The sequence below is a fragment of the Pimephales promelas genome, chromosome 25, assembly GCF_988280905.1.
Source record: "Pimephales promelas chromosome 25, fPimPro1.hap1.1, whole genome shotgun sequence".
In the NCBI taxonomy this organism is placed as follows: domain Eukaryota; kingdom Metazoa; phylum Chordata; class Actinopteri; order Cypriniformes; family Leuciscidae; genus Pimephales; species Pimephales promelas.
In genome coordinates, this window is record NC_142793.1 from 26,188,143 (window position 1) to 26,210,085 (window position 21,943).

At 38.3% G+C, this 21,943-nt stretch overlaps 1 protein-coding gene across 7 annotated transcripts in view; it reads right to left on the bottom strand.

Annotated features, from left to right (window-relative positions):
• The window catches only part of syt7a (synaptotagmin VIIa), a 102,520-nt gene that overhangs the window by 62,395 nt on the left and 18,182 nt on the right, over positions 1–21,943 (bottom strand). Inside the window, exon 1 of one of the 7 annotated variants that reach the window (XM_089127618.1) lies at positions 4,016–4,186. The exons of 3 other annotated variants lie outside the window; for them this stretch is intronic. In XM_089127618.1, coding sequence (XP_088983744.1) covers positions 4,016–4,019 — 4 coding nt within the window. In that variant the 5' untranslated portion in view covers positions 4,020–4,186. Of the gene's footprint in view, positions 1–2,695; positions 2,745–2,940; positions 3,348–4,015; positions 4,187–4,376; positions 4,560–21,943 lie in introns of those variants that run through there. 3 more of the 7 variants (XM_089127621.1, XM_089127619.1, XM_089127620.1) reach the window with 3 other exon arrangements.

The following is a 21,943-nucleotide window of genomic DNA, read 5'->3' on the forward strand; positions in this document are numbered from 1 at the left end:
CCATATTTGACCCACATTTGGGTTAAAACAACCCAGCGTTTGTTTTCTAACCAATTCTGATTTATTGTGTCTTGTGCCTTTCAGAACAGAAAATAAAGGGTTTTTTTTCCGTCGCTCATATGTAAATTTTGCAATCTTATTTCATCCATTAGACATTAAAGTAAAAATACAAATGTTAACCCCTTAGCTGTCACCCCCCTTTTTGAGAATGGGGGTTAAAATGCACTATTCAAACTTAAATGTTGGTAATTTAAGAATGCTTTGGAATATATACCCCCAAGTTTGGTCTTGTTTTAAAGAAAACACTCAGCAGAATATTGCTGAAGTGAAAACACTTCAAAATGAAAGTATGAAAAAGTTTAAATGTTCAGTAAATCAAATATACTGTACTATATTTTTTATTTTATATAAAATATATATATATATTACAAAATATTTTTTACTCTAAAATTTCTATAAAATCAAAGCCATAAATCTTATCAAGTTATGTTCCAAAGTTGAAGTTGATGTCACAAAAATTGAAGTTCCCATGAGATTTTGTTTAGGCGTAGTACCAAAAATAGCCACCGGGTGCCATTGAATTCTATTGAATATAGTTGTATACATTCTGCCTTAACAAATTAATAAATTTCTGTCCAAATATCAATTTGGGAACCTTGAGACTCAGACCTTTCTGACAATATCAGTTTTGTCAAGATTAGAAAAGGTTTTGATCATAAATTATGAAATATAATGATGCCCAAAAGGGGAGGAGCCTGATAAAATAAGTACCATTTCTCGCCCACAGGCGAAGAAATCAGGACAGAAGTGTTTGAAAGTAAACGGGAATGTGTCTCGCTCGTCCACTTGTGATCCGATCAACCGAAACACATCTTAATACCAGTTTAGTGCAAGTTTACATTGACTGTGGATTGCGCTTCAGAAGACAAAGACACATGAAATCAAGTTTGTGCGATAGCATAACAATAACGTAAACCTTTGCGTAGAGTTTGGGGAATAATAACAAGCATTCAGTAGATTAGTTCTGACGGCTGCAGATGTGACACACACAGAGAGAGAGAGAGAGAGAGAGAGAGAGAGAGGAATGAACCTGACAGGATATGATGAATGGACACATCTGCTGATGGAGGTGTAGGGAGGAGATGGAGGGACGGACGGATAGTCGAGGGGACGGGAGTAAAGAGTGATAAACGTTTAAGATTGATCTCCCCTGTGAACTGAAGGGACAAAGCATGATGCACTCATGCAGTCAGTGTGTGTGTGTGTGTGTGTCCATATAGTCTCTTTGTTCCAGCACAGGAACCATCAGAAAGAGCTTCTGTTCCACATCAATATCAGAAAGTCTTAATAATAGAAAAGATTTTGGAAAATACAACCGGAGATTTTTAGTGTGTATGTTCACAAACAGCAGAGGTTGTACTTCACAACATTAACTATTAAAATGTTCCACAAACACACCTGTTTTAAAATATTTTTTCTAAATTGTGATCAAGATGTGTCCCTGTGCATTGAGGGCAAGTTGAGCCACAGTTTGGCGTCAGGTGTCAGACTAAACCGGTGGCCCTGGTCTTCATCAAAAAACAACCTTCACCTTTCACACACACACAATATTATCTGTGTCTTTTATCAGAGTGTGTGTCAGAGTAATCGCTGCTGACCCCGGGGAGCCGAAGAGAGGAACGGGAGGATGAGGGAGCGTCTGCGCCTCCGGTCAGGAGAGGAATACCGACGATCAAATCTAAACCAGAGAAACGGTCCCCGGTGAAGGACACACACACGTATTTATTCATCTAAATAGTGTGCAGAACGAGACAGACGGTGGGCGATAAGGAGAAGTTTGGTTATTGTTTTCCGTCTGAAGATAACGCTCCTCAAAGAGGGTCACCGCCTGTCCGCTTTATGCGATTATGATCTGTAAAATATTGAGAAAAGGTCTAGCTGTAATATTACAGAAACCTCACAGACTGAGAATCTGGAGTGTATAAAACTGACAATAACTCGGACCCGAATCTCACAGCTTACTCCAAGAAATCACAAACTTCACAGCGTAAGGCCACGGGAAATAAACACCTCAAATCTTTTTAATATCACAATTGTTTCTTCTACAACAATATGACCAATCTCACAAATATACCAAGGTCATACTTCACCTCAAAATCTGAAGATTATTTTAGATACAATGAGAATTTTGGGAGGAAAATGACAATTGCAAAGCATGTATGATCCTACAATAGCAAAAAGAAAAATCTTATAATTTTGGCATAAAATTTGAGTCTCCTGCTAATATTTTCCCCTAGTAATCTCGCATGTGTCTCAAACTGTGCTCAGAATTGCCCAAATAAAAAGTCTTAACTCACAGTTCTCATGGAAATCTCCAAAGCTGTCCACATTCATCTCTGTGCATCTATATTCAGGACATTTTAGGAGAAATTAACATTACACACTGGGTGGAACATGAGCGAGAACATCCATCTCTCTCACTGTGTGTGTGTGTGTGATCCTGAGTGTATTAGTCTTATCAGAGGTATGAGAAGATGATTAGAGCTGAAGTGCATTAGAGTCACACAAACATCTATTAGTTCCCCTGATTGACTCTTAATGATTTACTGGCAGTATAGTACGAGCTGCATTAAGCTCCTGATAACAACTTCATACTGCTTTTATGCTCTTTAGGATCTATAAACTTCCTCATTACCTCACCATGGCTAGAGTCAAAAATGGCCGTTGTTGATGTAAACGAGTCACTGCGGTTTAGTTTCAGTAGGCTGAGGAGAGGGTTTCACCGACGTCACATTCTGGGCGGTAACCCGGATGAGCGGCCATTGTGGAGGCACTCGGATGTAAACAACAGCATGGACTGCACTGTTTAAGTACTACTGAACACTAAAAAACACAGAAAAAAACAGTGGTATGTGCGAAATCATATAGAGAAGGACTTACCAAGCAGGAGAGAGTGCAATATTTTGACAAACTGAAGTTAATATGTGGTAAAGGTCCGAACGAGATAGCTTCTCTAGCCCGTACTGCAATTCTTCCTTTTATTTCTTATCCCGACATAGGCTACGTTCAGATTGTCAGCCCAGAAAAGCACATGAAATCCGCTTCAAGCTAATTTACATCCATATGTGGTTTGAAATACTATTCAAATACCAGGACATGTGCCTCAGTCTGAACGAGGCTCTATGCACGGCGTTATTTCCGGTGAAGGATTAAGGATGCTCGATAACTTCCGCCGATCGTAGAGTCCAATGCAATACCGAGAATTTATATTGAATTTTATACTCCATGGTTATACTAAAGAAACGTTAGTCACAAAAACAGATAAAACAGACACCCCTCGTTGTGTTTATGCTTCTTTTTAAAATTATATTAAATAAACATAACTATAAAATTACATCTAAACGTATGTACGTTTCGTTTCAAAGACGGGAGGACAGTAAATATTGAAGACTCTGCCATAATCCCGTTTTCCTCCGCTTTAATCTACACAACCGGAAATGGACGAGCATCCTTACGTCAAATGCGGAACTTATGCGTGCATGTAGCCCAAGCGGGTTGTGTGTGTGACCCTCACGCCACATAAAATGTAAACGTCAGTGGTTATTAGAGGAGACATGCTGCAAGTCGCTGCCGAAACAATGCTGTGTTGTTGCAAAAAATATTATTTATGAAACATATATTGAAACAAGAGCGCGAAAAAAGCTGTAACGTTACATAACAGCCTCCTAATTGCAGTTCTGCAGCTCAATGCGCAATATAGTCCAGTGCGGCGATGGCTACACATGTCCGTGTTGTAAACATTAAATAAGAAAACATCTCTATTGCAAACGCAAACCCCTCCATCAGTGTCAGTGTCGCATGGACTCACATATCTGATCTGAACAGTTGCGATGGACAGTGTGGACATCATTTTAGATCAGATTCCAATCGGATACAAAAATAATATGATATGGACTGACAGTGTGAATGTAGCCATAGTTCATAACATTTTAGCCATAGTCAAAGCTTCATTTACACATGTGGCTGTCTGATGAGCGGATGCTGCCTCTCTCAACCACAAACGCCTTCTTTCATCAGTTTTTTACACTCTTCTCTAACTTTTGGCAGTCTATAGAACCCAAAAGGTATTTTACCGATGCGACCGATTAGTATTAGACCAAAACTCGACCATTTTTCAGCAGAAATAATGAGCCAAATTTGCGAGCCCGTTCAGTTCAATGGCATTGTTTACGTTCTGTGCCTCCAAAATGGCCGACTTCCGGATTGATGACGCGTCGTGAAAACCCTCTACACATCAAAATAAGGGCTGCATGATAAATCCTATTTTAATCATGATCACGATTTCTGCTTCTCTTGATTAATTAAGCCTTACTCACCGTTATATGTCTGGTCTAAACCGCGACCGCTCTCATGTTTTGTGCAGGACAACAAACGCGAGTGAACTGTGTGTCATCTGTGCAGGACTGTGATATAGTTTCGTTTGAACAAAACAGGGAGAAAAAGACGCGTTTTCAGAGACGACGACGTTTTGCACAACAAAAACAAGTTCTTCTTCTTCTATTAGAGTTTTTTGGCGGTTGGCATACAATGAAATGGTGCATTACTGCCACCAACTGGTATGGAGTGTGGAACTGAACGACCTTTACTTAATCATTCTAAAATAATGCAAAACAATTCCATAACACTTTTCTTTAGGATTTTTCCTAAAAATTTCTACTAAATCAAACCTTACTCTTTCCTTTCATTTCCCTCCTTTGACGTCCCTCATATTTTTTACAGTGCATCATGACGTGTCTCTTGTTGTTCACCGTATTCACATGTTTACCTATTTTAAATAAACTGCTGTTTAATCCTCTATGTCCAAATCTGAGTCTAGATATAATTGTCCCATCTCTCCTTTTCCTTCATGTACATCTCATTTCCTGACCATTTCATCAAAACCACCGTCCTTTTCTCTCTTCTTCCCATTGCTTTTGCCACTTTTCTTCAAACTCTGTTTAATAATGCTCTTCATTTCCATCTCTTACTCATCATGTTAACTTCTACATGGATGTATTCTCTTCTCGTGGCCGCCTTTGCAGCATTATCTGCCTTTTCGTTTCCTTTAACTCCAATATGTGCTGGAACCCACACAAATATAACTGCAATTGAATTCTATAATGATGAATTTCTATTAATATAAGGGTTCTACTGTCTGCATGATTGCTCTGTAAAGTGCTGACATGTTTCAGCTTCATGAAGGCAGTCGCTGGAGGACTCTCACTCCTGTGTGTGTGTGTGTGTGTGTTTGTGTGTGTGTGAGCTGATGAGCGCAGATGTTCCCGTTGAGGAAATCTGACAGCGGTCCAGGACACTTTGAACTCTGACTCGATGGTCATGTGTGTACCGTCACATCTGATGATGTCATGTAACTGAGCGTCACTGAAGTGAGAGGTGTGTGTCGTTGCACATCATTGCATACTTTATATGCCTACTAAGATGGTCACTCACAATGGTCAAAGCAAGACAAAAAAAATGTCTTTATTTTTTAATTATAGCGTGTGAAAAGCATTTGTGGCATAATGTTGATTACCACAAAAAAAAAATCAACTCATCCCTCATTTCTTTAAACAAGAAGAGCAAAAACTTGGTAACAGTAAAACACAATGTAAATGGTTACTTACTGTTTAAATAGTATAGCCACGATACATACATTTCATATGGTGCATATATTGCCAGATTTTAAAATATTTATATTTCAATTTTGTTTTTGGCCATTTTTAATCTGCTGTGAATATATTATCTGATTATATACATTCTACAAAATATATATCTCTTAAAAATTTTCCCCAAATGTATTTTAAGATTGCCCATGTTTTCATACAATTTCTGGCCTTTCTTTAAACTAATGTAAATATATTATATTTATATTGTCCAAAAAATACGTAAAAAATGATTTCCCCTAAATGTATGTTTAGATTGGCTATTTTTTGTTGATCTAAATAAATATATCTATATTTTGGCGATTATATGCGTGTTAGCATGATTTTAGTGGGAAAAAAATAATTTAACCTTTTATGTGCAAAATTACATAAAACAACTTATGCCATAAACCTTAAACTTTACAGTTCAAATAGCAAAAGAACTACATTTCAGCTTTTAAATCCTCCAAAAATTGGTCCAATTTGCTTGTATGTTGGCTAAATGCTTATAGTTACACACAAAAAATGGTCATGAAAAACTTTTACGTTTCAACCAAATACAAAAAAGTTATAAGTGGAAGGGGTAAAAATAATAAATGTATGATATGCGAGCACTAAAACATCTTTCTGCCCGAGATAAAGCTCCATCTCTCTCTCTCTGTCACTTGTGGGTCATATGATATTTCAATTTGCTGTGCTGATTCATTTTATCTGACTAAAGGATTTGATAATGAAGCAAATTACACTTAAGAGAGAAAGAGAGCGAGAGATCTGTGTAAGAAGGTGAAACTCTGGAGCTGAAAGGAGAAGTTTGCACTTGTAATCTGTGTGTTCCTCTTAAATATTCAGAGCGGTTCGTACACACTTGCGGACCTTAAACATGAAAAGCCAAAAATAATACTATAATAAACCACATTTATGTTCAAAACGTGAGTAGTGCTCGTCTAGGCGGGTGTTTGCTGGTCTCTAAATGTGATTATAATATAACAACAGAGTTGAAATGTACAAAAATTGTAAATCGAATGACTTAGTGTGACGTATTTAAGTAAATTTGGCTACTTTGTAGTTTAACTGATCAAAGATATTAGCAACTTTTACTCACTACTTGACTATATTTGATAGCTATATCTTGTGCGTTGTGCCCTTACTCACACAAAGTTGTCATCAAGGCTACTTTGGCCTAGTTATGATCACAGAAACCTTTACATTTGACTGAACATTATTTTATTTATCTGTTTTATTGAAGAGACCTATTTGAAGGTTTAGTTGTGTCCCTTTCGTGTCGGTAAACGTTTAAGTGGCTCTTTTGTAGAGACCTTGATTTATTGCAATGTTCAGTTTTAGTTTGATTTTAGAAAATAAACATATGAAAATTTGGTATGGCATCACAGGAAAAAAAATAATCAAATGGAAAAGTTATTTAATAAATCATGGTTGATCAAATAAATGATTTCCAACCCCAAACTTTTGAAGTGTATTCAGATCTGAATTATACTAGTTTGTTTCAATCCCGAACCCTATATGAGCTCTAATAATCATAACGTTTACCAAGTCCAAGCAAAAGAAAACATTCACCCATAATGCATTTCGACTTGAAGAACAGAATCAGACAGAGAGGCCATTGCTTCGACCGATCCCACGACATGCGTTGTTGTACATTATTCCTCTTTTATCAGGTTTAATATATTAAACGGAGCATGTGATGCTGGAGCCGCTGAACCGGAACACTGGACCGTGAGCAGAGTTTCGCTTCAGGACAAAAACAAACGCAAGTCATGTGACAGAATGTTGCGTAACCCATCTCTGACCACTGTGGTGGTTATTAAACCAGTATGAACTTAAATTAAAACACTTAAATGAAATAATTAGACCGGTGCTGCGGGCTCACAGGAATATTAATTAAATCCAAGACGGCTGCTTTAACAGAAGGGGTCTGAATATCTCTATATTTTTTTTAATTTGGCCCTTTAAAACGTTTCCTCTGGTGGCCGTTCTGGAACGTGATGCTTCTATTGGCTGGTTGTCATGGACACGGTAATTTAATCTGTTCCCCGGCTAGTCACGTGACCCAAACATCCCATGTGTGATCATACCAGCGCTTGACAGACAGCTTTAATGTCGTGTGTGTGTGTGTGTGTGTGTGTGTGTGTGCGTGTGTGTGTGTGTGTGTGTGTGTGTGTGTGTGTGTGTGTGTGTGTGTGTGAATTATGGAACTACAGAAGCGCTGGATGGGCGGCAGTAAATGAAACGGATGATGATGTTCTGCAACAAAAATGATCCGCCACTTCCTGCTAAACATCCTCCATTCAGAGCTTCTGTACAGGGTTTAAAGGTTATGTGAAAGTGAATGTGAATTCTTGAATACAAGAGTTACTGTCACTTGCTAAAAATTACTATAATTGGCAGAAATGATGGGTGTGAAGATTGGACACACTGGGCCACCGTTTACATATCATGTCCAGTGACTAAAAAAAATAGTTTTGAAGCAAGTTTTAGTCTTTAGAGCAACATTTAACCCTGTGTTATAACTAAAACTATTAAAAATGTCAAAACATATATTCTACATGCTGAAAAACAGAAATAAAGTACTGAAATGATTAAAAATGAAAATGAAAAAAGTTTTTAAAAAGTACTTAAACTGAAAATATAAAGATAAAACTAATAACATTGATTTAGCATATTAAATAATTTAGAGCAAAGCATAACTAGAAACGATGATTTTCCAAAATTTTAATCAAGACTTTCCCAATGCATTTTTAAAATGTCCCGATGTTTAAAAAATAAATAAAAATAAGTAATATTATTAAAAATAACAAATAATAATTTGCAGCTTATTCTGGCGATAAAGACTTTTATTCTGTGACAGGCGCACAAGCGGTGCTTCCACTTCCTGTTTTCTATGGATGATTCAAGTATTAGATTCATCGCTACAGGTTCCCTTTTGTGTGGATTAATTATCATTTGGATATAAATGTGATTTTCCTCCTCATGTAAATCAGATTTCACGGTAATAAAGTTTGTAATAAAAACGAAAAGTTCGCAATAACTCACTCCTGAAAAAAACGACTCTATATTTACGGCTGTTATCGAAGGAAGAACTGAACGATGTAACGTTATCAGTTGTCAAAATGTCCTGAAAATGTTGATTGCGTATGATACGAGCCCTTTAACTGTTCCTGCATCAGCTCACCCGAATGATCTCACACATTTCTTCCATCAGTCGGTGTACGGGTCACATGTGGGTGTAGGTCAGTGGTTCTTTCTTCTGCCAATAATACAGGATCAGATGTCCAGCAGCAAACAGAGCAGACAGCTTCACACACACGGGTGCTTTGGTGTAGATAAAAAGCTTTAGCCTCGGCCTAAAGAGAGATTTATATTGCATGACCTGAGAAACTGAAAACCTCAGCCTCTCTCTCTCTTCTACCCAGACGACTCAGTGAAAATGTCAACCGAGGCTTAAAACTAATTCGTGAGATGATCAGACTATTAAACGGAAACAATCGCAGCCGTCATCGCACACAAAAGGCGCTAACTCTCTGTGTCATATCTCCTCTATTATGTCACGCTTTTGAAAATCTTTCATTATGTGCTTTTGTGCTTCTGCCGATCGGTGTTGGGGAAGCTACTCGTCACTCAAAGTGGATAAACTACACTCGTGCTTTTCCAAGTTCGCTACACCCTAATTTACAGTACATCACCCAAACAGAAACATGATGGATAGACAGCTGTATGCAACTAAAAATACAGACGACAACAAAATGTGTGAAATGAATCAGTTTGAACTAGAGCCCGACCGATTTTGAAGCCCGATACCGATACAAATATTTTTGAGTTTTAAAATCCGATATTCCGATATATCGGCCGATATTTTATTTATTTTTTTATTTTTTTAAACTGGACATGATAGTCACAAATTTTGTCCTGCTTATTTGAGTTTAGAGAACTGATGGGGATGTTCTTTTAATTGTATGTATCGTGACCAACTCAACGAGTGTTGCCAACAGGAACGGTGTAGAGCGCCCTCTGGTGGACAAACTATACAACTACAACACTCATGACATGGTTCAAGCGTGTTACGTCCGTTTTTATTTTATTTTTGAAATATTCATTAATCGGCCATTATAACTGCCGATACCGATAGTTTGGAAAATGCCTAATATCGGCCGATAATATCGGTCTGGCTCTAGTTTGAACAAACCAATTCAGGAAACTGAGTTAGCTAACCTGGGCTATATATATGTTCAGGATATCATACAAGACAGACAGACAGACAGACAGACAGACAGACAGACAGACAGACAGACAGATAGATAGATAGATAGATAGATAGATAGATAGATAGATAGATAGATAGATAGATAGATAGACAGATAGATGGATAGATAGATGGATAGATAGACGGATAGATAGATAGATAGATAGATAGATAGATAGATAGATAGATAGATAGATAGATAGACAGATAGATAGATAGATAGATAGATAGATAGATAGATAGATAGATAGATAGATAGATGGATAGATAGACGGATAGATGGATAGATAGATAGATGGATGGATGGATGGATGGATGGATGGATGGATGGATGGATGGATGGATGGATGGATAGATAGATAGATAGATAGATAGATAGATAGATAGATAGATAGATAGATAGATAGATAGATAGATAGATAGATAGATAGATAGATAGATAGATGGACAGATAGAAAACGAGTGAGTTCTGGTCATGTCTCTGTGACGCTGTGAGTGTGAACGGTCTGTAATCAGTTTGCCCATTAGCGCTGTGATTAATGAAGGCATAAAGGTCAGACAGCCTCTCTTCTGTCATCTTCATAACCGCTCGGGTTCGGCTCATGCTCATCTCTCTCTCCGTCTCTCCGTGTCTCTGTATCTTCCATTTCGTTCCCTGTGTCCATCTTTTTATCCGTCCCTTCACTCTTCCTCTCAGCGCAATACTCTATTCATTTAGCAATTTGCTATAATCTACTCCTGTAATTTCTCTCTCTATCTCACTCTGTTGTTCCCTGATAAAGCCATAAAGATGAAGGACAACAGATAAACCACTGCGGCCGACTCTCCTGCCCTGCGGGGACGAGCGGAGCGACGGCGCGGAGGAGAACAGCGATAACAAGAAGAAGAAGCTGCCGCTAATGCTTTTCAGGAATGATCTGTTGAGCAGGCAAACACACACACACTTTTAGAAACTAAACCACGCTCTCATTTCATTTATTCACTAATACATGCATCACATGAGCACTTCCACAGTGTTATTTCTAGGGGATTAAGAAGCGAATAGTTTAGCAGACTGTGTTGTCGCGTACAGTCGCTGTGTCATGGCCTTAAAGGTACACTGCGTAGTTTTTAAAGTATTTTATTTGCTAAAATCAATGTAAAATTACCTGTGCCAATGATCCGACTTATCTTCGTAAGTGAAGAATTTCTTATATTTAATTACATGGGACGGTTAAGTCCATGTCGTTCCGCCATCTTGAAAAACTAGAATAGCAGAGATGGACAAAAAGCACTAAATGTGTTTCCATTCAGAACAACAATCAAACAACAAAAGAAAAACAGAAAATTTTAGTAGCTTTAATATCTTACTTAAATGTAGCTGTTAAATGATACACACTCAGGGCGGAGTCTATGCTAATGGGGCGGAGTCTGTCAGCAGTTGTGGGCGGGGCTTGTGATTTCACACTCGGCCTGTTCAGAGACGCAGCTTATTATTTATGGGGATTAAAAAGAGTTGGTGGATTTTTACCATTATTGGGAGGTTATTGCAAACACACATTTATGCTCATACACCACATAAAAGTGAATTTTGCATAATAGGGCCCCTTAAAAAAATAAAACCATGTTGGATATCCTACACGACTCCCCACAGGCCTGGATTTGTGAAAGGAAGTTCTAGTCTATCTTTAGAGGATTCATGTGGCGCTGAGAAACCCGAACTGAGAAGATATCGCCTGAAAACATGCGTGTTCAGTCACGTCACAGCCACGGGCAGATCGAGTCATTCGGCTCACAACAGGAAACAGTTGGACTCTGACATCTCCGTCACAAGCGGCCCTCTCCATAGTCTCCTTATTTTACTAAATAAGACAACAGAATCATGCCAGATGTAATTAAGAGTCGATGTCTCGTCTGAAAGTTTAACTGAGGAATTTGAGATTTAATGAAAAGTGAGAAGCTCATCAGGAAAGTGCACAGACTCAACTTAAACTCATGTCCTTAAGATATTGACACAGCCGTCACACAGCAAAGAAACTAAATGTAGGAGTGAATCCCATGACCTGGAACATGAAAGCTGGTTTGTTGATGGTCTACTAGCCCTAACCAGTTCACCATCTGCCAACCCTTACACAAAAATAAATCGTTCTTCACCCAAAAACGAAGATTGTTTCATTTTTAACTAAAGCAGAATGTCCAAGTTACTCATTTCCGTACAATGAAAGTGAATGGGGACCAAAACTATCAAGTAAGATTTCTTGTAGATAATGACTTAAATTTCATAATAAGACTTCAGAAAATAGTGCATAAATCATGTGGACAATTTAATGCTCCACTTTTGTCCATTTTTGCACTAGACGACCATTCGTATGGAAAAGAGCAGAATAGAAATTTTAGCTTGAACTATCCCTTTAACCGCCTAAATTAGCTTAGACCAGCTACAAACCATATAAAACCACCTTGATCTGGCTTTAGCTGGATTTCCCACTAGGCACAGCAGCCCAATCTCATCTGCTCCAAAAACGGAGACATTTCCAGGTTTACGTCCTAGATTGCCTCCACTGTGGGTTACACACTCAAACACACACACACACACACACACACACACACACACACACACACAGAAAGACGTGTGTTTGCAAGGCCCACCCTCACATCCAGCCAGACTCCACTTGCCATAAACAAATTACTGAAGATAAATGAGCACCTGGTGTCCTCTCTCTCTCTCTCTCTCTCTCTCTCTCTCTCTCTCTCTCTCTCTCAACCCGTTCATTGAATTAAAGTGCCCTGTAAAGCATGTTTTATTGTAAGTTTGCACGTTGGCTGTTATCCCGCACCTCTGGCCCCGACACATGAACACGACCGTGGCAGATCGGTGGACGGCCGGAGTCTATAAAACACATCGTAAAGGGATCATCACGTCCTCTCTCTCGTCTCACTTTCTCAGGTTTTCAGTGCTTGACTGTCTATCTTCTTTATGCTACATGAAGGATGTCTATATAGTACCTGGAGTCGGAGATTGTGTTCTCCAAATGTTTGGAAATTCCCTTCAGGTGTTGGACAAAAGAAAAACATATTTCTGAGCACACAATAACACAATATATATCACAGTCAAACGCCGCTTGGCACTGGTTTCTTTTTTCGAAAATTATTCGATCAACACATTTATACTAATTAGAGCATAGTTTAGAAGGAATATAAACTGGTTTAAATGGCCAAGTTGGTCTAGCTAGACATGTCAGCATGTTTTACTAATTTGCTTCCTCGGTTTAAGTAAATCATGCGCACATTTGTTCCCACGTTCAACTAAAATCTGAACCTCTGAAACCATCTTAAAGAAGTAGTTCACTTTTGAAAACACTTTTGCTGATAATTTACTCACCCCCATGCCATCCAAGATGTCCACGTCTTTCTTTCTTCAGTCGAAAAGAAATTAAGGTTTTTGATGGATTTTCTCCATATAATGGACTTCAATGGGGTCCAAACGGTCCAAATGAGAGTTTCAGTGCAAACTGTTCAAAGGGCTTTAAACGACTCCAGACGATGAATAAGGGTCTTATCAAGCGAAACGATCACTCGTTTAAAAAATACATTAAAAAGTTTAAGTTTTATAAGCTCAAATGCTCGCCTTGCTCTGTTCTGTGACGCGCGTTCGTGACTCTCCTGTTCGAACTCGTTCCATCAAAATGAACAAATCTTTTTCCAAGTCAATTCATTCGTTTCGTTCATTGAATGAACCAAATGACTTGAAAAAAAGATTTGTTCATCGTCTGGAATCGTTTAAAGCCCTTTGAACAGTTTGCACTGAAACTCTCATTTGGACCTTGAACCGTTTGGACCCCATTGAAGTCCATTATATGGAGAAAATCCTGGAATGTTTTCATCAAAAACCTTCATTTCTTTTCGACTGAAGAATCTTGGATGACACGGGGGTGAGTAAATTATCAGGAAAAGTTTTTTGAAAAGTATAACTAGTCTCCCAATCTTGTTAGGCTGGTCTGTTGTTCATTGCGAGAGAATGTTTAATTCGTAACGTTTAATTCTTAGTTTGTGACCACGATATACATATATATCTTGTATACGCAGAGCTCCATATATTTACTTATCAATGCAAAGTCCTGAATGGGTCTGAGATATTCCCACACTTGTTCTGGTTGGCAGACTGACTGAGTCTGACTATGACATTTTCTCCAGAACAAATGACGGCTCTGTCTTTCCAGCGCTGGGTTTTTCGGTTTTTCTTTAACCCTGACATTTGGCAGTAATTGGTGGACTGTGTGTCTGCGTCCCCCTCTCCAGTCTGTCCGGAGATCAGCACACACTCACTGACTCACAGACGTGTTTGTCAAAGAGAAAAACTTTTCTCAAGGCATTTCCACTGCAAAGGACTCTTTGAGGAACAGTTCTTAAAATACACTAGAGTGTCCCAACGGCGTCCTTGAAGAAACTCCACGGCGGATGGGTTTAATGTGCTTATTGATCGACAGAACACAGCTATTCTTTCTTTGTGCCTCCAACAAAAAAAGTTTGTTTATTATAAGTTTGCCAGTTATAACCTGCTTGTGTTTTTTTTTAAAGGGTAACTAAACCCCTGGTCAGAGCCTGACTCCACCCACTGGCAATATCTGAAAATGCGGAGAGATAGAGGGGACGAAATAGATGCTAAAACTCTCTATCCTGGTCGTTTTCAATACTCACAATTCCAATTCCTGACTCCCTACAGTGGTTTTGACGACACAAGATGGTTTTTATACTGCCAAGGGCGTAGCTCGCGTGGTGAGCTGAAACCTGCGTACGTCACGCAGTGCGGAACATCCAACTGCAGTAGCCACCGTTCAACCTGAAGAGGGCAGCACTAAGACGTTTTTACACCATATATTGTAGAAATAGAACACTTTATAAACAAATGTCAAAAAAGTTACTTGAATCAATGACTGGTATAAATAAAGATCCATTCTTAACTAAAAAAAAAGTGTGAAAAAAGTGTTTAGTTACTCTTTAAATGATATAGGCTTCAAAATTAACTTCTTGATAGACAAAACTGAACTCTTTGTTGAACATAAATCTTATTTTCCGCGATTTTCCAAAAGTCTACGGGGAAAATGCGACTGAGAGAACCCATGCGCCGCTAACGTCCGCGTTACAGTGACGTCATCACTCCGGCACTCTATTGCATAACGTGATTCGGTGTTAGTGTCCCCCTTCTTTTTGCTACACACTCAAAAGTATACTTTTTCTTCACAATTCACACGCACATAATGTAAGTATGCGACCTGAGACGCAGCGTATGTTTGATCCAGATGAAAGGACGGGAAGAGAGTTTGGAAACGATAATCACGCGCTCATTGCATTTGGTGTTGTAAATGGAGCAGAAACTGCACACTAGAATCCAGTCAAACAATCATTTGAAGCTGACTATTAACTTTCTAAAATGGTTTAATTGTGCATTATTCACTGGTGCATGTTATTGTAAAGAAACCAAATGTGTGTTTTAGAACTCCGATTTTTCTCCCTACAAAAACAGCTCCCGGTAATCTCACACGTGCATTAAACCTCTCCTCCGGGTGTCTGAACGCCTCTGAAGGTAATAATGGGAAATGTTTCAAGACAAACAAAAGCGTTGTGGATCCAAAGCAGCAGAGACATCATTTCCCCGGGTCTTCAGCGTTTGGAGGCGTTCGCCAAGCTTGGAAAATAATTACGGCTCTTATGCGTCTGACCGGCCACAAGACAAATTATAATAACACCCTGTGAATATCCAGTGCTTATAATGCATTAAGTGCTCATACGAGTGCTCATAAAACAAGATGATTGTTGATGGTCCTTAAGTAGATGAGAGTTAATGACACGAACATTAAGATAACTCGCTAATGTCACGATGCAAATGAGGCTGAATGGAAGACCGGTTTGTTATTCAAAAGACGAAATTCACCTTTAAAACACAAATTAATTTTTTTTAATGAATCCTGAGGTTTCTGTGCCTCCATTGACGGCTTTGTCACTTCAAAAAGTTCATAAAGAGATCGTAAAACTAATTCTGAGCGGTTTAGTCTGGACTTTCTGAAGAGACTCGATTGCTTTATTGAATTTATTTAAACATTGATCAGCGAACATGAACAGAAGCTCAAGTGGTAGTTGCGTAGGCTGTCAATGGAGGGACAAAAACCTCTCAGATTTCATTCATTTTTGGGCGAATTTTTCCTTTAAAAGCAAGACTAACAGCATAGACGTGTGTACTGTGACTTTTAAAGAATGTAAGGGCACGTTTGATTAGAACATCGATATGAAACACGGCCATATGGCTCTTATTTGCAATTACACCTGGCTGGGGAAAATGGAGCAGCTCTTCAATATGTTCCATTACTGTCAACGTTTATGATGATGAATTCACAGGTGAAGGTCGATTATGGACCTGTAAATAGATTCAAAACATCTAAAGGATGCATGGAGGCCTTCAAGCTCCTGCCTAAGACCCATTCACTTTATATTATATTTGAAGAACATGCTTTACTGTCCAAAATACGGAGAATACTGTTCACACAAAATGTTACTTTCTCACATAATGACTCAATGGACGAAAATACTAAAACTGTCCCTTTTAAGAAGCATTATACACCTAAAAAAATAATAAAAAGAGAAATAAATAAAAAAATATAAAATAAAAAGTCACCAATTTCCATTGTCGCCTCACACGCACATGTAATGTTCCACTTCAAAGCTCGAGGAATCGAGGCCGGGACTTCATTTTAAATGCTAAATCCTTTCCTGTTACTGGACACCTCAAAGCCACAACTTGGACAGCTAATCTGCTTTAATTCCTAATGTTTGTTCCAGAGGGAAACATGGATAGAGACGCCGCCTACACAGTAAAGTTTATGTCGGGACTTCAGAGATGGATGTAGAGGGAAACAGAAGGGATTGCAAGACGTGACCACCAGTTTTCTAACTTTTGCTTCAATACACTAGACAGACGGGTGTAATTGTGCTCTTAGAAATCCAATTTGCTGTATTGCTTCAACTTGATATTGTACTTATTTTTACTATTTTTTTCATTTTTATCTTTGGCGACGGCGCCATCGAAAAACATTAATTTAATGTTAAATTTAATTGATTACATTTACATACAGTATATAAATGTTTAAAAGCAATCTTTAACAAATCTCACAATATGATTTCACATTTCAGAAAGGATCCTTTTTCCATTTTTATCCATCAAATCATCTGTCATATTGTACGCCTAACTAAAACCTAAAACTAGAACCTGTCCCCCTCAAACAGTGCCATATTTAAGGGTACAGGGGCGATTTTGCCTCTTTTTAATGGTTTTTTAACACTGCTTCTCGTCGTTGCGATGATAAGCCCAATTTAGTGTGAATTTATCTGTTAAAGTTCAATGCATTCTAATTGAGATCCTCTGTGCCAAATAAATTCAGCACTGATTGTAACAATAAATTACATAATTTTAATAATCTATATTTATCAGGGCAGATCAAATGTAATTATCATTCTTTAACTATACCTTTAAATGGTGGTTGAAATGATGCCAACATTTAATGCTTGTAAAAAGCTTTACTAGGAAAAGTAAGACGTTGAAATAACGTACAATATCCAATTTGGAAAAAATTAACAAAATTCAACAGTAATTCAACCATTATGTTGATTCAAATGTCCACTGTAGTCGATTGTTGGTTGAACCAGAGCCCGTCTAACGGAGAGCCTTAGCCCCGTTGTGTATCATCTTGGTTGCAGTTCCATTATAATTCCACTGGGGGTGATCACGGGCGAGAGCAGAATGAATGGGAGTCTATGGGGCTAAACGGCTAAAAGTGTCTCTTTCACCTGCTTGTCGTTAAATCAACATAGATTTTATTGTTGATTCCGCAAGTTCAATATAGATTATAGGCCAAAAGTCGAATGAACGAGTACTTATGTCCTTTTGATTTCTTACAGGTTAGGCCGTTGTTGGCCGGATCGCGCTAGCATTCTGCTATTGTGTGACGTCATCACAGTTTTGAACGGATTTTTAGAACAGATAAGTGAACTTAAAAATGCAATTTTCAGCTGAGTGTATTATCTTAGCCCTCCATTTTGAATGCAACTTTCAAATTACTTGACAAAAAATTACATCCTGAGAAAAGTGGATTTTGGGTGAAACCCCATTGACTCCTATTCATTCTGCACTCGACCGCGAGCGCCCCCGCATGGACAGAGACGCGTACTGCAGCCAGTCCAGAAACCGGTGCCAATTCTCTTCAATTAGACATTCTCTGGTTGAACCCTAACTATTCCTAACCAATGGGTGAAGGTTTGGCTATTTAGCTAGTCAACGCTGTATCTGTACTTCTGTCTGCTAATGCTGTCATGCTAACGAATACAGACCTCGGCCCAGACAGAGAGAGAGTGGACGGCTCTGAGAGGCTCTTGTCCTTCAAGCTTACCGGCTTTGCCCTGGTCACAGCGAGACAATGGCTCTAAACGTGAGGCTGAGAATGATTTGTTGGTGACTTGACCTTTCCAGCACTTCAGAGGGGCTCTTTTAGCGACAGAGAGAGAGAGAGAAGGCTATCTGTGCGGCGCGGCGGCTCAGCGGAGAGCTGTTTGGCTGCTATCTGGATCAGATATGATTCCCCTGTATTCAGGGCGGCACAGCCTGGGGAGAGAGACGCGGCCGGGGGGCAGAGACGGACTGCTGCCAGACACACAGTGAAATAATGTAATGTGCGCTAAACAGAAGACGGACATGCAAACGTGGATGTTGAGCTGTTTTGTTGCATGTATTACATAGTGACAAATAACCAAATCAGATGTTGACATAGCTCGACTCGACTCGACCCACACCTCGAGTTTGAGATGTTGAGATCTCCTCTGAGACACATTTGAGATCTTTTTCATTGAAAGTCTTTTATTTTATCTCACTGCTATTTAGGAGAAAAATTTGAGTGAAAAAAAGAGTGCCGCTGTTTCAAAAGAAAGTTAATGAGGTCTTTAGATATTTCATTTGTGATTTTTCTTGGGTGATTTTTTATAAAATGTATGCATGCGTCTAATTGTTCAGTCAGGTGATAAGGGTGTATTTTAGTCTGTTAGCTTTGAGGCTCACGTCTATATGCTAGTGCTAATCACTATTAGCTGATGCACACCTTACACAATCAGATCAAGAAAACAGAACAATAATACATTGTAAAAATGATCCTGATTTTAACAGTAAAAGACTGTAAAAATGCTACAGTGAAAAACTGTTAATTGGTTAACAGAATCTTTCCTTACTATATACGGTAAGTAACTGTGATAGATCTTATGGTAAATTTCATGTAATTTTACTGTAAAATACTGTTAAATTTACAGTTTTTAAAGTGAAATTGAACAACTCATTGTATAATTTACAGTGAAAAAACATAAATTGACATTCCCATGCGTGACACTCCACACTTGATGTATTTTTGTTGAAATAACTTGTTTCTTCATAGTTTGCTTAGTCTTTTTCTAATCAGTTAGGTACATTAGGGTTTTATGTGACGTTTAATGTTGTTACAGTAAATTAATGTTTATTGCCTATTTGTGTTACCATGATGGTGTTTAATGTTTGAGTGAACGACACAGTGCCGCTTCTATATGTTAATGTTAAGTTTATTGTGAAAGAGCTACATGTGATGAGTTTCCATATATCACGTGACTCTCATTACTGCTGTGATTGATGGATGTCAGTATATTACAATAGTATAAAACAGATATCAACACTTCAAATGGTCAATAAATTAACAGTATATATCAGATAATTAAATAAGGTTTATTTCCGTAAATTTTAAGTTAACCCTGTAAAACCTTATTATCGTAAATTCTTGCTACCGTATTTTATACGGTAAATTTCTGGCAACCACAGCTGCCGGTATTTTACCGTAAATTGAACACTTTTTTTTTACAGTGATGACATCATCCTGCACTCAGGGGCGTATGCAAATTTTTGTCTAATAAAATGCTATGCACTAAATGCTCAAAAGCAAGAGCTGTGATGTTGAATAAAAATGATGAATCTCACACCAAAAAGTGGTCTTTAGAGATGTTAAATGTGATTTTTCTTTCTAACAAGGAGTGTGTATCCTAAAACGACTGTGTATGCATGTGTCTAATTGTTGAGTCAGGTAAATGAGGGTAATTTACATTTGTTTTGAATGACTCTGAAGTGATTTATGAGTGGTAATGATATAAAGAGCGAGACGTTAACGGTGCAGAAGACAAAAGACAGTGAATGGAGCGACAGAGAACGGAAAAGGAAACAAAAAGAGAAAGAAACGCGGCGCGGCGTCAGGAGAGTTTAAGCGGGAATACTCAGAGCGGGAGATTCTCTCCTTCCTGTCCTCAGGTCAGATGACAAGGTCACACTAGCGGACGTGAATAAACCCGCGCTTGGACTCGAGTCCAACCCGCCTCAAACACAGAGAGATTCAGGCACACAACACAACAATGCTAACGCTAGCAGATGCTGGTGTAACCAATGCTGGAAAACAGAGATGAAGGTGCTGAAGGGCACACAGTGTTTACTGCATTTCTTCTGCGAAGAATAGCGAATGGACGGATTAATAGTCATTTATTTAATCAGTTTAAAGTTACAGGGACCGTGCGTGCACATTAATAAACACTTACGTAAATGTGCCAGTTTAGCCATCTTGGCTAATTTTCAACTGTAGTCACTGGGCAGATGTAATAACCGATAACATTCTGCATTAGTAGTGAAAACAAAGTCTCTTGGTGTGTGTTTGTGTATATTGTTTTTACTCATTCCCGTAGATTTTCTGCTCACACACCCAAAGTGCGGTACGTAAAGCCTCCTCTCAGTGCTAAATCGAGTTAGTTATTGCTCTTAAACAGTCAAATACACAATCTGGCCATTAGATGTATACACTCTAATTATTTCAACCTAAATTTGGATCAAATATTCAGTAATTGGGTTAACATTTTAAATGACATGTTTAACCCAAAGTTTGGGTCTGTCCATATTTTACCCAAACTTGGGTTAAAACAACCCAGCATTTTTGTATGCGCCAGCTCCAGTTTGAATTCAACCTTTGTGATAAGTATCCTTATACTGTATATTAATCATTATAAGCACAATTTGTAATTGCCTATGTCTGCTTAACTAAATATATGTTACATATCATTATTTTGAAACAAGCATTTCCCATAAAGCTACTTTGGATTTGTAATGTGAAATGCGCTTTACAACTTACTTACTTTTTTTTCTTATTTTATCATACGAATTACGCTTTATCAACAAAACTAATCACTGTTTTCAAACAGGTTTTGTCCTCGTCTTCCATTGTTCGGACGAACACAGTCTGTTAGTAGAGAACTCTTATTTTACACTCTTCAGGAACTCAACAAACCAGTGTTTTACGTCTCCGCACGTTAACTGCAATGGGAGAAAATAAGTATTTTAAGTCCAAAACATTACACACTTTGCCTTTAAACATATATTAAACTCCACGCATTTCAGACACGCTAGTCAAAACATTTATTTCTTCACCTCTGTTTCCATCTGCTACGTTTATATTTCATGCAAATGTTTTATAACCCACTGTTCCAGGCGGCAGCTGTGATTGGCTAATCTTAAGGTTAGCTGTGCTCTGATTGGCTGGTTTCACATTAACGTGGATGGCCCACGCTTCCAGCCCCCTGCCATTCGCTCTCTCCATCCATCCATCCATTCATCCATCTGTTCTCACTATCCTCCCACTGCTGGTTCTTATTCAGCATTTTGTCTTGACATGTGCAGCTTGCAAAATTCGCTACAGTGTTGTGGACTGTTGACTGGACGTGGGTACAGTAAGAGATTTCAATCCTCAATTAATCAATCATTACATTTCCTCAGTAAATTACATAAGAAAGATAAAACATAAAGCACTAATCTGAGAGAAAACGTTTAATTCTATAATTTTTTATAATAAAATAACAATTTTGGACTGCTACAGTACCGGTCAAAGGTTTGGAAACATTACGATTTTTGAAACATGTAAATATGCTCACCAAG